This window comes from Amblyomma maculatum, chromosome 2 (assembly GCF_055883805.1).
Source record: "Amblyomma maculatum isolate TAMU_Amacu chromosome 2, ASM5588380v1, whole genome shotgun sequence".
NCBI lineage: Eukaryota > Metazoa > Arthropoda > Arachnida > Ixodida > Ixodidae > Amblyomma > Amblyomma maculatum.
In genome coordinates, this window is record NC_139345.1 from 108511551 (window position 1) to 108527776 (window position 16226).

The 16226-nt window shown below is 44.4% G+C and overlaps 1 protein-coding gene across 4 annotated transcripts in view; it reads left to right on the forward strand.

Moving 5' to 3' along the window:
- Window positions 1-16226, forward strand: part of ctrip (E3 ubiquitin-protein ligase ctrip) — a 118144-nt gene that overhangs the window by 72345 nt on the left and 29573 nt on the right. For all 4 annotated transcript variants that reach the window (XM_084595023.1, XM_084595022.1, XM_084595024.1 and 1 more), the window contains 7 exons: window positions 391-472; window positions 630-736; window positions 7536-7718; window positions 9376-9486; window positions 11948-12025; window positions 13018-13149; window positions 15301-15360. In XM_084595023.1, the coding sequence (XP_084451149.1) occupies window positions 391-472; window positions 630-736; window positions 7536-7718; window positions 9376-9486; window positions 11948-12025; window positions 13018-13149; window positions 15301-15360 (753 nt within the window). The remainder of the gene's footprint in view (window positions 1-390; window positions 473-629; window positions 737-7535; window positions 7719-9375; window positions 9487-11947; window positions 12026-13017; window positions 13150-15300; window positions 15361-16226) is intronic.

Consider the following 16226-nt stretch of genomic DNA (forward strand, 5'->3'; position numbering starts at 1 on the left):
CGAAGAACATGAATTAGGTAATATTTTGAAAGCTATTTCATCTACAAGAAAACTAATCAGATATTTGAAATCAGCATGCAAAAGTACATTAATGGTGCAAGTTTCAGTCAGATCCACCCATAAATAAGGAAAAAAGTTTTAAGAGGGGTGTCCCCCCTTAAAGCCTTTCACTATGCCATCCCCCGTAGCCTCAGTTGCGTCGAGACGTTAAACCCTGTAAACCAAACCAAACTAAGATTGAAATAATGAAATTTGGCTACTTATTGTTTCTTTAGAACTTGAAGATCTGTTCTCTCAAACTGTTCTTCTTCTTTTCTTTTTTTTAAAGACTTTGTAATGTGAATAATGCATTAGAACACCAGCCTGAGGTGTGGACTTATTGCTTTGCAGGAATACCCAATGGAAGTGAAGTCCAGCATGGGCTCATTTTCTGGAAATAAGGAGAAAATAAAGCTTTGGATTCATGACCAGGGTGTGTATCCTGATGTTTCTGCTTCCTTCAGCTCAGTCTTAGCTCACTATTGCTGTGAGTTTATCACTCATTTTGATTTGGGGCATTATAAGACATAGTGTGCAGATCACTTATATATGGTGACCTCCCTCCTTCCTTACCTTTATTTTTATTACAGCGAAGCGGTTCGATGAAAAGCACTTCACCTCTGACCAGGGAAGCTCTCACCCTGCTTTGAACACCCTAAACCGTCTTCTAGCTTCTTTAGAACACCTAGACACCCTGGTGAGGAAGTGTTCATTTATTGCATTATGTTTACCTCGTCTTTATTTATTTATTTATTTATTTATTTCTGAATGCTCATGGTTGGACCTTCGTGAAAGGGGACAGTGATGTAGAACAATGTAATAAGCCAAGGAGACTCCTATATAAACATCACAAAACAGTGACTTTCAGCTATTTGTTCAGACACAAATGAAAACATATACTGTAATTCGTTGTTAACTCAAGACATAAAAACTGCTAAAATTTCAAGATATGTGAGCTTTGGGGTGCGTAAAGTAGCTGATATTGTACAATGTGCATAGTAAAAATTTAAGTCATACAGTGAAAGCTCGTTAATTTGAACCTCAATAATTCGAATTTTCGGATAATTCGAACTACACTACTTGGTCCGGCCAAGCTCCATAGAGATCTGTGTATAAAAAAGCCCGTTAATTCGAACGCGAGTCGGTTCCGCTACGGATAATTCGAATTACTCGCCGCCGCATCTGGGCGGCTTGGCGCACATGACGCGGCAAAAGAAAAAAAAAAAGGGTAAATAAACACCTCCGCGATCGGTAGGCATAATTAGAGGCTGCGCACGTCCAAAACGGGGACAGAATAAGGAACCAGGTAAAACCATGGAAGAGTGGGTAAAACTTAAAGGCGCCCTGACCGGCGTGGCGGCCGGCGGCGTTGAAGGGAGGGGACGCGGCCGCGGCAAGGTCAGTGCATGGCCGCGCGGCGGCGGCTGCCTGCTCTCTCTTCTGCGCAACCTCCGTAGCTCGCAACTAAATACTCGTTAATTTCAACCCTGTTAATTTGGAAATAGGGATAAGTACTGTTGGCGCGGTCCCAGCCAATGCCCATAAAAGGCTATGATCTGGGACGGGCACTATGGGTTAAACTTTTTTCTTTTTTTTTTGCAATAGCCATCCATCCTTCCACCCATCAGTGGTCAACAGAAGCACGCGAGTCAGCAGCGATCATGACGCCGGCTTTTAGCACCGTTCGCTCGGATGATTGGAGTGGTAGTTTTAGACGGCGCCACCCGCCCAAGTCGCTCATAGCATGATAAAGCGAACGTACTGAAAAGGACGCTTGCACAACCGGATAAGCGCTGGCACTTTGCCAAGTTCGCTTTCCTCCCCCCTGCCCGAGCTAAAGTCAAAAGATAAACAAGCCGTTATCGCCGCGCAGCATCTTGGCGCACTGCCAAGAAATGTGTTGTGGACCGTGAAGGAGCGAAACAGGGGGGAGGAGAGACGCGCTAACGACTGACGCCTTTATTATTATTTTTTTCAGATTCGTAGGTACAAATCGGGGCTGGGTGGGTTCATTATGCGAGCGAGTTCGTTACGCGACTAAATACGGTACATTTACCGTAGTACAAAGGGTTTTGGTCAGTTTTTTCGAGGCCATTCGATAATTCGAACTTTTTTCCCGGTCCCGTGAAGTTCGAATTAACGAGCTTTTACTGTATGTTGAGCTTTATTTTCAACTGCAAACTCCTTAGTGTGCAGAGATGTTTTAGCTAATATGAAAAAGGGATTTGTGCAGCAGCACGACAATGCAGCTTATGTGGCTGGCAAAGAATGTGCAAGGGCAGATGATCACATTTATAACACAGTAATGATGATGGCACCAACTGCTGCCATCATCAGGTGGAACAGGGAAGGGTGTCGGAGATGCCTGCTTGCCTCCTTCGCATGTCCTCTGTCAGTCACCGGTTGTTGTTGCCCTGGGAAACGCGGCCTGAGGTAGGATTTATTGGCTGTTAGGGCCAGAACAATGCGAGTACAGAACGGCACAGAAGGCGGGCAAACAGCACGCCACTTGCTTCTTTGCTTGCAGTGGACCAGAGAGTAGTGCAAATCGCTGTCTAATGACCTTGCTTTTTTTTTTCTTTTGCAATTTCAAAATGGCTGAATTTCAACTCAAAAACTGAATAAAGATAGAACTGAGAGGATCTGTTTGCACAGTACACTCATTCATTGAAATTTCTAGAAGCTGGGAATATTTGTTTGCCTTAAGAAGCTTATCAGACGTGTACATTGTTACAGTACGGTTCAATACTAAATACGATTTACCGTAAAAACGCGCATATAATACGAGGTTTTTTTCTCGGTTTTAACATGTCTGATTTCCACCTCTTTTTATATGCAGATCCGAGCAAATTTCAGTCTAAATTCGCAGTTCCAGTCAGGCTATTATTCAGAGCTATCAGCCTCAGGCTCCATACAAAGGAGGCGCTATCTAGCGGTGGCTTCGGTCGACTGTTTTGGCAGTTTCAGTTTACCCTCGCTGACGCGTCTTTCGCCACCACGGCATGACCACGGTGCTTGTGCTGCGCACACGACCGGAAACAGGTCGATCACACCTCGGACGAGGCAGGAATGGCAAAAGCAGCACTCGGTATTTTGCGTGGGTCTTTCACTGGCCTCTCCAGAGGCATGCTGACCACACCCTACAGCTGAATTGCAGACACTTAACTAGCATTCTCACAGTCACGCTTTCGAGGAATGGGGGCTAACAATTGCATTTAGAGGCACCCAAGATGAGTTTTCATGGAAAGTTATTTCTAGCAAGGGTCTCTGGACACATAATACATTGGACGACGATGATCGCTAAAACACCGAATCCGAAGACAGTTGTGGTGCGCACACGACCCTCGCCTGCGTGCGGTGCTAGACTCAAAACTGCACGAGTAACAGGGCATGCTAACCGGCAGCACATGCCGTCCCGCGTTCGAGCTGGAAGCGGCCTACTGGCGCACCAATTGGAGGACCATGTGGCTTCTGTGATTGCCGGGTCGAATGTGAGCTGCTGTTCTCATGTGTGAAATAATTCGATCAAACATGTCGGCGCGAGAAGGAAAGCACCGGCACATGAAGGTGCGTGCCTTGAAGGTGCGTGCACATGATTCGTGATGCCTTGCGCGGAGCGACGTTGGACGCGAAAGCACTTACGCTTCGCAAAGCAGCTTGAAAAGTAGTGCAAATGAATACTTTCATTAATCTTTCTTCGCTCACATTATACGCGGATGAAAACATAATTTTTTTCCCTTCATCACTATCCCGGAATGACACCTCAATTACATGGAGGTTCGTATTATGCGCAGATTTTTACGGTACTTTATGGCTAGCAGGGCATAAGAACAGTGCTTTGTCTTTTCCTCTATGTAAGCATGACTAAAATGTTAGCATAGCGTAAAATATGGGTGAAAGACTGATATATTTACTCAGCCAGGGGTCTCTGACTGGTTGTGTAGCGAAGAAAAAATTTTTTTATTTATTTTATTTATTAATACTGCAATCCCAGGAAGAGATTTTCGCAGGGTGAGCATACAGAAAATAGGTAAGTACAAATATTAAGAAAAAAAAAAAAGTACAAAGGCCACAAATTAATAATAAGCAACAAAACACAACAGCAAAAATGAAAGGCTCAATGACGTAACACAACAAAAAAGTACACTAAGGTTTGGGGCATATAAATACACTACTATCAAGTCATCAGTGAACATGGTCAACAGGGAATTAATTAAATGAAGAAAGAGCACCAGAACGATCACAATATTAAATTCAGAAATTGCAGCCAGTTTAGGTTATTTGGCCAAATGCAGAGTATTTGTGAAAGCATATGATGTTAAACGCACTCACCGGTCACTCGGGGATGACACGAAAATTCAACATGTCTGCCACTCAGGGCCAATCAGTAGGAGCAGGCCATTGTGACTGGTTTGTGACTGTGAGCGGTACGTAATTCGGCCCCATGCCGCATTTCATTTTGCTTTCATTTCGAGGCTAGAGTTTTAAGGTCAGACTTGAGGCAAAGTTATGTGAAATCGGTAAGGACCTCAGTGGTAGCACATTACAAAATTTTGGGAGGGCATTGCAATAGCAGTGCATTTGAGTCCGTTATGGCTAAATGGAATTTGATGAACACACTGACATGCAATAATTCTCAATGACAAAAGTCTGAGGTGGATTCACTGTGAAAGTAAATGCTATTATTGAAGGTTGAAGAATCAAATGGCCAAAGAAAATTTCCAGAACCATCCCAACTCTCCAAATTCAATTCATAAAAAAAAGAAAAAAAAAAAAACAGGCCGTAGTTTTAACATCCCATGCACCCAACATCCCAAGGCTTCACTACACAATGAGTGGCTCATGATGAACATACTTTTCTGGCACACTGGACCTCATGATTAGAAGCAAGAGAAATACACATTTGCATCAGAGCAGTGAGAATGGTGGGACTGTAACAGCAGGGGAGACCAGTTATGCATCGTTTGGCATCTTAAATGGCATTCGAATTCGCAGCATACAGCCACCCTGCGTCATGTATCAACTGCCTCACACATGTATAAGTTTGTGTGAAGAGAGCCTGCTAAGGAATGTTCATCCAGCTGTAGGCACTATAGACAAGTGTACTGCTACAGGACGTAGGATGGGCTGGCGATTGCACCATACTGGTGTTTCCCTTTACCTGCCATTCCTTGATTGACCTGTGCGTGCGTGCGTGAGTGAGTGAGTGAGGGCAAGCGAGCGAGCCAAATGCAAGAGACCTTGGGAAAAAGTGTGTTGAAGTGAAAATTTGCTGAGCTGAATTAAGTGCGTGGAAACTTGTCTCCACTAGCTGCATGAAACAGATGTTCAATTCACATCTCAACCTATTCATTTCTCTCTGCGCTCATTTGCAAGCAAAGAATGCAGTAACCTTTTGTGGCACTTTTGAACTTAGGACTGCAGTGGCCTTGAACTCTGTCACTGTGTGCAAGCTCCCATGAACCTTGTCCGGCACCACTGTCTGCTGGGCAGCAAAAGCCTTCATTTTCTAAAATAGATCATTGCTTCAGCAGATCATGGTTAACCAATATGCATATGTACGCCTTTCTTGGAGCTTAACACCTAGTCAGCCTTGGGCTGGCTATGGCTGGCTATGACTGTGGAGCCAACTGAGCATGCAAAGCCAGCTTTGGTTTCGGCTGGCTACAAGCTTGTTTAGATACCCAATTTAGTTAATGACGGCCACTTTTCGTCATGCAGTAATGAAACGAGGTTTTTAACGTAAAAATGCAACAAAAAGTGTGGGTTTTGCTTGTTGAATTGCTCAGTATGACATGGGAGACACAGTAAAGTGTTTGTAGAACTGAAATGAGGAATAATTGAATTTCATTGAAGTGAAGGGCGTTTGCATAGCGCTCAGTGGAAAGCCTTCTGAAGTTGTCACAAATGGTTGGTGGCAGCCCACAAATGATGGTTGTAGCATATATATGTAGTGGCTTAGAAAGCACAACTAAAAGATGTCCAGGGCCTGATTAGATTAGCAAAGGTGTCTGTAAGTTGTAACAGTTTGACAGCTTATGTGAAAAATGAAACTGGAAACTAAACTGAGATTATTTCCCCTGCTACCCACTGGGTGGCTCTAACTGTCCAGAAGCGCCTTGAAACCAGGGAAGTTTGTAATGTTTTACCGTCGTAAGCAAGCTTCCTATTCATATTGGCGTGGTCAGGAAGGTGTTAAAGAGCCCTTGGCACTCAAAATTTCCAGAGCCGTCCACTACAGCGGCTTTCATAGGCTGAGTCGCAATGCTAAAAACAAAACCTTCAATCACACAATTGGGTTGGTGAACTGTTACGCTGTTTCATATTTTAAACATAACAACAAAGATCACCGGGGGGTCTAAATTAATCTGGAGCCCTCCACTGCAGGATCCATCATAGCCTGATTTGCTTTGTATCGTTACACCCTGTATACCACACCACCTTTAAGTTGTAGTTGCCCCTTTCTGCTTGTGATTTACTGTGTGTGTGTGTATTAGCTCATAGCATTGTTTTTGCTTGCACTGCAAAGAAGGAGCACTAATACCTGGTTGCTGTTCTTAGTATATTCTTGATTTTTTATTACTTGGAGTTTAAATACAGTGCACTTAAAAAGGAGTGAAATTGTTACTCATCATCAGTAGCATCAATCTCTTTGGCAGGTTGTCTCGTGGTGAATGGAAAGGCTTAGCATATATCAAAATAGCCACTTTTGCACTGTTTGTGTGTCCACACTGCTGTCTTTTTGGTGCTTTCTAAGGACTCTAAGGCCGAATGCAGGCTGCAAATTTGGCTGTTCTGTCTTTTGGTGAACCACACTGTGCACCCACCATCAAATGCTTATGGATGATGACTCTGTCAAAGAAACTTGATTTATTTGCAACTGAGGTGTGTAAGAGTTCTAAAAGCATGCGCTGTGTGATTTGCACAGTCACAGTTGGGTTGCATGCTTATCCCATATGCTTGGAAAGGGCAATGAAATTAATTTTTTTTACTTAAGGTCTTACATAAACTTTTGACTCTGGGGGTACATGCAGTAGAACCCTGGTTGATGAGATGATAAAAAATTATGTTGCAAAGGGGGGAATAGTTGATAATAGCGCATGAGGAAGTTCTGTATTGCTGTCTGGTGCTTTCATTTCACATCACTTAAGGCAATACGCTTCTGTAGAATTTGCATATAGTATTTGTGGCTCTTGCAGTTACGCTGAATTCTCCTAAATGCCCTGCAATGACTGTTCGTCTGCCTGAGCAAATGTCAGTTAAAGGATAGGCAGCAGCAAAAAGGGAGCATGTGTTGCGAGACAGGCGAACACGGGAACTCCATTTCTTAAGCGGCACGTGTATGGTAATTGGGCCAAGCTGTACCAGTTTTGTCTGCCTTAGTTGTGGCGTCATGTTTAAAATTAATTTTACTTGGCTCTATTCGCTTGCGTTCACATCTTGGAGCCTGTGCAGCGGTTTGAGATGTGTCTGATCATTGGTTTTATTTGCAACAGACGGACCACGGCCTTCAGGCGTTACAGGAGATTCGTGCAGTGCTGCTAGAGGGAGACGTGTCATCCTTTGAAGTCATCCACAGTGGCCTCGTTAGCCGCCTCCTAAGCTTCCTCACGACAGCCAACTGCCATCGGGATGATCGGCTACGCACCTTCCTGCAGGTTTTCCTGCACACCCCTCAGGTCAGCCTGATTATACTGTTCTGTGCACCCTACAGCGCTAGTAGTGTGTCGGCTTTGTGCTGTCAGAATGAGCACTGTCGCCTGTGCCAAGGCAAGAAAGGGTTAGTTCGGTGGATGTCTCACTTGTCATCTGGGAGAGAAGTGATGTTGCCAGCGGAGCCCTTTGTATGATTTGCTGTCGTGACTAGGACTGGTCCCAGAAGGGCTTACCTATTAACTGAAGCAGTTGTTGCTTTCTTTTCTGGATGTAAAATGGCTTGCAGCCATTATAGAGCGGTATAGGCCGTGCTAATAAAACGCCCTTAGTTTGGCCAGTAACTTGCGATCTTAAAGGTGCACAACTTATGGAACAAGTGCTTGGGCATTTAACAGAGCAAAGTGGTGCTTAAGATACCTTGACCTACTAACAGTAACGGTGTACAGTTAAACCTGGTTATAACAAAATTGTAAAATGTCCCTAATTTTTCGTTACATCCAGGTTTTCGTTACATGCAGTTTTTGCGTGAAGACCCAAAAGTATAATGTAGAATGAAAATCAGATTAAGACTTGATGTAAGGGAGACAGCCTTGAAAGTGTTTGCAGCAGATCAGAATTATTTCAAGTCTTAGAAGCGGATGTTTCGCGATCGCGCTGATAGCGCGCGGCGCGACTGCGGCGGCAGCCTCCACCTCCCCTGTGGCTCGCGTGATGCGTCCACGAGGGAGTGAGAAAAGGGGGTGGAGGTGAAATCAGTCTGGGGGAGAGCGCGTGTGATGGCACCGCCGCCGCCCTGCTCGCCATGCCGTGCGCACTCGCCCACCACAGTTGCCCAAAGAAATCTGACTCTGCCTTGCGTCGCCAGCGCGCTCCACTGTTCCTGCTACCGACGCGCGGGAGCTTGCGAGCAACCACGTGGTAGCGATGGAGGTGCGCTGCTCGCCCCGTATCATTTTTGCAATGTTTTGCAGCTTTTAAGCATGAACTATTGTAGTGCCATGTTCTGACAGTGAAAGCAGCGGAGACTGCTGCGTGTGCCACGGAGATGAGGCATCGGCGCTATCAACGGCGGTCACTCGTTGCATTAGTAGAAGTTCCTCTCACTTCAGTTGTGTTAACGCCCTGAAAATTACGGGGTTCTGCCAAATTCCCACTAACTCTGCACTAGCTAAGAGACAATCGACGCCGCTAGTTAGTTATATGAAGGTCAACCGCCGCGACATGTTTGCTACATGGAGTTTTCAAATACACGCACTTCAATGGAGGCGGCATTGGGGAATTGAAAAACCCTTAATATAGAGGAATTCACTTCATGGAGGTTCGTTACATTGTTTTTTTGTTGTTGTTTTTTGTACCTGTGGCAACATTTCTTGGGATCTTGCTTAGTTGTTTACATTTCTCCTGTTGCAGGCTTTGTGCTTGCAACGCGACTCAATAATGCATTACCAGTATCCTAAACTGCATCATGTGTAGAAAAGCTTATTTGATATGGCTCAATTTGCAAATAGGGATGTCCGTGATTTTAACAGAAAGTCCATTTTCTAGTGACAATAAGTTTTAAGATTAGTGTGCCCTTGTCAGTATGTTAGGTCAATGGTTGCTTCAGTCTAAGACAGGGTATTGCCTCCTTAAATAGCTTGCATTGAACTTATTTATTTTTCTCTTTTGTTCTCACTGCAGTACAATCCAGATGTGGTCTATGACCACGTGATTCCCTCATCGGGCCCACTGAGTGCTCTTGTGCAGAAGCTCAATGCATGTGTGAGCCAGCTGGAACAGTTCCCTGTCAAGGTGAGGCTGGTGGGGGAAGTGAGATGACATGACAGAAGCTAAGAAACATGGGGTTTGAGGGCACCTTGAAAGAGATAAATTTGCATTCGCATTCAGTGGATCATGGCTGTAGTCTGCAAAAGTTACTACCTCTCTTTGCGTTTATGCGGAATTGGAGTTGATGTTAATGTGAATGCTCTTGAGCGCTATCATCTGTTTGAGAAGAATGACGAGGAATGGTAGCGCAGACATTTGATGTGGTTGCAGTGTCAAGTGATGTAGCTGGTCTCGGTAATTACTATAATCATAAAATGCTTTCAGTTGTCGTTCTCGGCAGTCTTGTTTAAATGTCATTCTGAATTTGTAGTGAAATTGATGCTGAAACCAAAGCCAAACTAGCATTGAAAGAAATGCAGTAGAGTCCAATAATGGAGGACACTGCGGCTGAAAATTTTTCAAAGAATGATTTTCGATCGCTGCTTTTGCGATCTTGAGATGCTTTTGCAACTACCTGTGAATTTCGGTCGGGGTCTAACCCAGTGTAATCCACTTATAATGATACCAGGTAAATTGATGGGCGCAATGGCAGCAGTGGTTGCGAAATGGCATCCTGTGACATGTGGAATCGCAAACCTTGACGAAATAAACTTGCTCCTAAATTTTCTGTGGCGCAAGACAAGCTAAAAGCACATATCACTAGTTATAGGCCAAATGCGATTGCAGTGTGGTCGTGAATTTGTGCCTCATTTGGATTTTGCTCATTTTTCTTGCACTGCAAATTTTAGACACCTGGCTATTTCAGTAATGTTAATATCGGATTGCATAATAGATGTAACTTTTTTTGCCAAAGGAAGCTGAAGGTGGAAGGATTACAATGATCACATCAAGAATTTCCAATTAGCTTTAAAATTAATGGTTGTATTAAGTTTCAAATCCTTGACAGGCACATTTTGAATGTTGGTGTTCAGAGGTTGATTTTATTACTTCTGTTAAAGGTACAGAACACTCTCCAAAATATGTCGTGAGATTACGATGGAAATGTAAAGGTCTTGCCTAATATAGTACAGATAGAGTACTATAATATCAAAGAAGAGAGGATTTACAATTTTAATTTGCCATTGAAAATCTCATAAAAACAATTGAGGCACTATCTTGCTCAGAAACCCTATAACTTTCATTGTAGTACCTCATGTGACTACATCTCATCAAATTATCGTGGATTTTCGTAAGTGGACAGTGTTCTTTTTTTTTTCCAGGAGTGCTTGTCATATTTTATATCTTGCGCTCTCTCCAGTGCGTTCCTAAATAAGAACCACTGCTTTTTCTCGCATGCCTTTCAGCTTTTGTCATTAGATGGCACCACAGTGTTTTGAATTCTGTGGATGAAATGAGGATAGAGCACTAAATGTTTCGGCGACAAGGCGTACGTTATTGTGCTGTAACAGCCTTGAGTGTGAAAACAAAGGACGCTACCCTACGCTAAAAATGCGTGATTACTGTCTGGCGAGTGAAATTTATATTTGATTTTGGTAAGTCTTTTTTGCCAACCGCCGGTTGTTGTTGCGACTGAAGGAAGAAGGAAAGGAAAATGCACGGGCCTGCTACTAACTCTGTAGCTGAGCCACCTCCGCTGTCTCGTGCGGACAGAAGAGAAAGAAATAGAAAAAAGAAAAGGGGGAGAAAGACTCGTGTCGCAGCAGCAGTCCACCACCGAAACGGTAGCGGGTGCAATGACGGCCTACAACAGATAAAAATGTGGTGGCAGGCTAGCCTCCGCCACAAGCGGCAGTGGCCTACCAGTCCCAGCTCCGTAGGGCCAGGAGCAACAACCAACCATCCCTCAGCCGCCTGCCAACCGCCAGTTGTCATTGCGGTCGGTGCTCATGGTTTCCAGCATCGGATTGCATAAAAACAGGCTCATGCAGTGATCGAAAAATTCTCGGTAAAACTGAAAAATATTGCGCTGAAAAATATGAGTTGCCTAAATTCCAGTCTTCTGTCCCTTTAATGAAATAGACTAACTGCTTTGATCTTTGTATCTTTACTGACTAGATTATGAGCTATGCTCGAAAATTCATTTTTACTGGGTCACTTTTCTTTCTCCGATATTCTAATTAGTGACTAATTAAAATCGCAAAAATTGGGAACATTTAACTAGTTAGATGTCAATTTTTCATTGTCACAAGCCTGCTATTCGAATTGGGCTGGTAGCAAAGTATGTATTAGCTTTCACCATGGGTCGTCATTGAAATGGCTGCTTAGAAAACAAGTTCCTTTGCTACGCTTTCTATGACTCTCACAGTGGAGATTGCAAGAGCATTGCTATAGCAGGTCAAATTTCTTGATACATGATTGGTGAGGGAGAGAGTACTACTTGGTTCTTGTACACTGAGAGCATGTTTGTTTGCATTGTGTAGATGTGGTCTTCTTTCCTTTTCTTTTTTTTCACTCTTCCCTCCTGCTTATTCCCTTTTCCTCCAAGGTACATGATCTTCCTGGTGCTGTTGGAGGTGGCCGAGGTACTTCAGCACTCAAATTCTTCAACACCCACCAACTCAAGGTACGCATGTTGAGTGGCTGCTAGCCTGTATATGAGGCTGTGGACCAGTGTAACAAAACTTTGCTGGAGTGAATGCTGGTTTGTTGTTAATACATTCTGGCTGCAGCACATGTGCTGTGGTGGTGGAAGTCTCTGCCACAGCTGCGGGTGTCCCAATTGACGAGCTCTGTACTTCTCTCGTTTGCATGCATTTGCTGTATCTTGTGCAAGTCTGTGGATCGTGCGAGGATATTTGGTGCCAAGCACTCTCGCGTTGACCGCTAGTGCGGGAACAGCACTTGGTGCAGCCTTTTCTGGCAGTGCTTTTTGATACCTTCAAGTCTCCTACGAGCACTGTCACTGCATGGTGCTGAGTGGAAGGGAGTGATGGAGAGACAATGTATGAGAGGTAGAGGGAGTTCATTGTATAGTGCATTTGCGTTCGATGGTAACCGAGTACCATTTATACTCGTGAAAGGGCAGCGCTGCTAACTTTGCAGCTGATAATTAGAAGAAAAAAAATTAACCTCCAAAAAGCTGTTTCATAGCATAGTTTATTCCGCTGGGACAGACTGCTTGCGATGTTCTGTGGTATGAGCATGGATGAGTTGTGCCACGTGCTATACTGAAACACACGGGACCTCAGTGCTGCTAACTCATCTCATACACCTGGTGTTAGCATTAATGCCAGAATGGGGAGCACCCGTGCAAGGGGCAAGAATCCTTCTGCTTATGCGTCGAAATACGTAGCGCACTGTCCACATAGTGTCACTGCATCGAGTCTGCAGCAAAGATGTTTTGAATCTTGTTGCTGCTGAGTAAAATGTGCGGCCTTGTTACGAGCTTGCCATCAGACTGTGTGGTGGTTTACCATCGTTTATGCGGTGGTTATTTACTTCATGCCGATGATAATGCTTTCAAAACCATTTTGGTCGTTGCTCGCCATTTCTTGTGTCAAGTTTTGCAGGTTTTAAAGTATCTTTAACTGTTTTCTCGGCTGTGTACCTTTGCAGTGCAACCTCCAGAGGCATCCAACCTGCTCCAATTTGCGGCAGTGGAGAGGGGGACCTGTAAAAATAGATCCTTTGGCACTTGTGCAAGCTATTGAGCGGTACTTGGTCATCAGGGGATACGGGAGGATACGAGTGAGTTTTTCTTTCAATGCGCACTTGCGTTTGCATGATAAAATGTTTCCAAACGCAATCCACACTTGTCTGCGTGTGTTTGAGAGAAAGAGAAGCAAATGCTCTGCTTCTGCAGTCTCGTTTTGCACTGCTTGGGCTTATAGCAAGTTGGTGGAATTGAAATGCCAGCTAAATTTTCTACCTTTCTATGCAATAGTGTACACAGCTCTCTTGGTCAAAAAGGCATTGCTGTGACCCAGAATCGAGAAAAACTTGTGAGAAATATGCACATGATTTCATATTAACATTGCAGTGCATGTCTCTAGATATTTTTGTTGCAGTTATTGTGGAGTTATGTCTGCGGTAAAGCAACCGTAGAAGCACTGCTTGCATTTTATATAGGAGCATATTGCAGTTGCATGCTGTAATCATTAAGGAAGCTGCTTTATAATCTTTTAGGCTTGATGCAGTCAGAGAGCGTACACTTACAGAAAGAACACTGTTGAATATGTTCGTTATTCGATTTTGTGTTCGAGAAGCTGATATTCAGAATTTTTGAATATTGCAAATTACCAAACACACCCGAAAATTTCCTAATTCACCACAGTTTCACCGCATTGCGTAGTCCACTGTAGTTGTTACCGCCTGGACTGTGCAGTGAAGCATTCCGAAAACACTGCAGCATTTGACGAAAGCAGAAAAAACATAGTTCTCTCCTCGGTTTCACCTCAAGGGCAGATAGCCATTATGCACATGTTCAGCAGATAAAACTACCTTAATGCAAAATATTTGCGGCAGTTTTTTTCAAGCCCTTTTGATAATTTGAGCTTTTGGTCAATTCAGACACTTTTTCTAATCCCTTTAAGGTCGAATTACCGAGATTTTACTGTATTCAGCAGTGGAAAGACTTGGTTTTATGCAGGTCCTTCCTGTACGAAAAAAAGGAAAGGTATACAAAATTCTGCATAGGATTTATGCTAGATTTTTCTGTAGGGATATACACTTAGAGTAAAATGATACGAATCCGGTTGATACGAATTTCGGGATGATAGGAATTCACGAAATTCCCCGGCCAGAGTGCAAAATTTTGGATGTTCCGAACACTCTCCCGCGCCGCTACGGATGATACGAACTATGCACTGCCTTCACATTGTTGACTGCGATCGCCAGCCGCGTCGTATGTACGCATCACGGGCAGTCTGCGTTGACACATGGTCCGCACCTTGCCAACATCGCGATTGTCTGTCAGGCACGCACGAACCGTACATCGCTGGCTTTGCGATCGCGATCTGTGAGCGTTTTGCGGTGCGACACGGCCCTCATGTAGCAATCTCCTGTCGTGCTGTACGCCCTGCAAGAAGTACGAAGAGGCGCGCGGACCGCACCTCGTCGACATCGTGATCGTTTTCCACACCGCAAAAAGTTTGCAGAGGCGCGCAGCCGTGAGTATTCCACGGCGCACACCCGGCGGGTGCGTACAGGCCGCACGTAGTAGACTTTGCGACCGCTAGTTGCGTTGTATGCATCGCAAGCAGTCTGCGGCGCCGCGCGGCCAGCGCTTCGCCATCTCTTCGCCATCTCTTGTGCAGTACGCGCCGCGAGAAGTCCGCGGAGGCACGCGGCTCGCCTGACGTCTCGATCGCCTGTCGCGCTGTGTGCGCCGCGAGTGCGAATTGTGACCGTGCAACCGAAATAAACATTCTCAGACGTAAACAAATCTGTGCGACTCTTTCCCATGCCTCTGCTTATTTTCTTCGTTTTGATGATGCGAATGTTGTGATGATACAAATTTTTCTAGACCCGTATCACTGAGGTTCTGCCGTATATCTGTGAAGCTGTAATTTTGTTTGCAAGTACGATGTGAATTCCAAAATAAATGGGACAATTTTTGCTATTCAATTCTTTTTTTCCATTGATGAGATATAATATGCGAAGGCACTTTTGTTTTTTCCCGTATTGGTATTCAGATATCTTAATATTCACACATCTCTACATTTGCTATAGTTTGAAATACCAGGATAAAGTACAATTGAGTTTTTCACATTCGACTAGGCTTTGCAGTGTGGACATTGTGGACATTTGTGGGCATTGCATAATATATATGTGATGAAAATTCATTTGATTGGATTATGATGTAGTATAACCTCTGGGTTCTTTCTTTTATCATTGCAGGACGATGATGATGGTGGTAGTGATGAAGAGAATTCTGATGAGGACATCGACGATACCATGGTGCGTTATTTCTGCTGGCTCCTACCGCCTCCTAGCCTATAATGCAGTGCTCACCTCTCGACACTCTTTGTGATCGCTCTGTATAATCTTTGCAACTCATGGTAGTATTCCTGTGTTAGCTGGCACAAGTGCTAGTGCATGGTCATGGACTATGCAGATGTAATGAACTTAGACATCTAAAGGACTTGAACGCAGTGCCAGCGGTGCCTGAAGCTAAAATTATGGCAGCAAGTCTGCTTAGTAGCTCTGTGTGTCACTACACTCAGTTCCTAGAAATGACGTGGGATTCTGTACATCTGTACATACAATTTTTGCCTTACAACATGCTTGATCAGAGAATTTCATGCACTGTGAGGAGAGCAGCTTGCGTTTGCCTTAGCAGCCTACTTCCAGCTTGGACATGAGACAGCAGTGTACAAGCTGCCGCGGTTAGCATGCGCGTTTGCAGCTATCTGCATGCAGCACTGTGCGTGGCGTGTGCGCCCCACAAGTGTTTTCGGATTTGTTGTTTTCGCAATTGCTGTCAAGCGATGTATCATTGGCCTGGAGTCTCTTGCTAGAGGTATCTTTCCGTAAAAAGTCATCTGTACCGCTAAATGCTGTTATTAAGGCAAAAGACTTTAATGGTTCATACTGTCGTGGACAAAGTGTGTCCCACTTTTGTGGCGGCTGTCGTGTGGCGTTCTTTGGCGCGCGTTCAAGTGTGGGATTGCAGATGGCAGGAACGCTAGACAAGATGAGACTTCTGGAGAAAAGGCGCAGTATCAGTCACACTTTCTCCGGCAAGTGTGCGTTTGGACTGTAAGCCATCGCTCCTGTTGTGTGGCGCTCCTTGGCGCACATTCAAGTGTGGAATTGCAGATGGC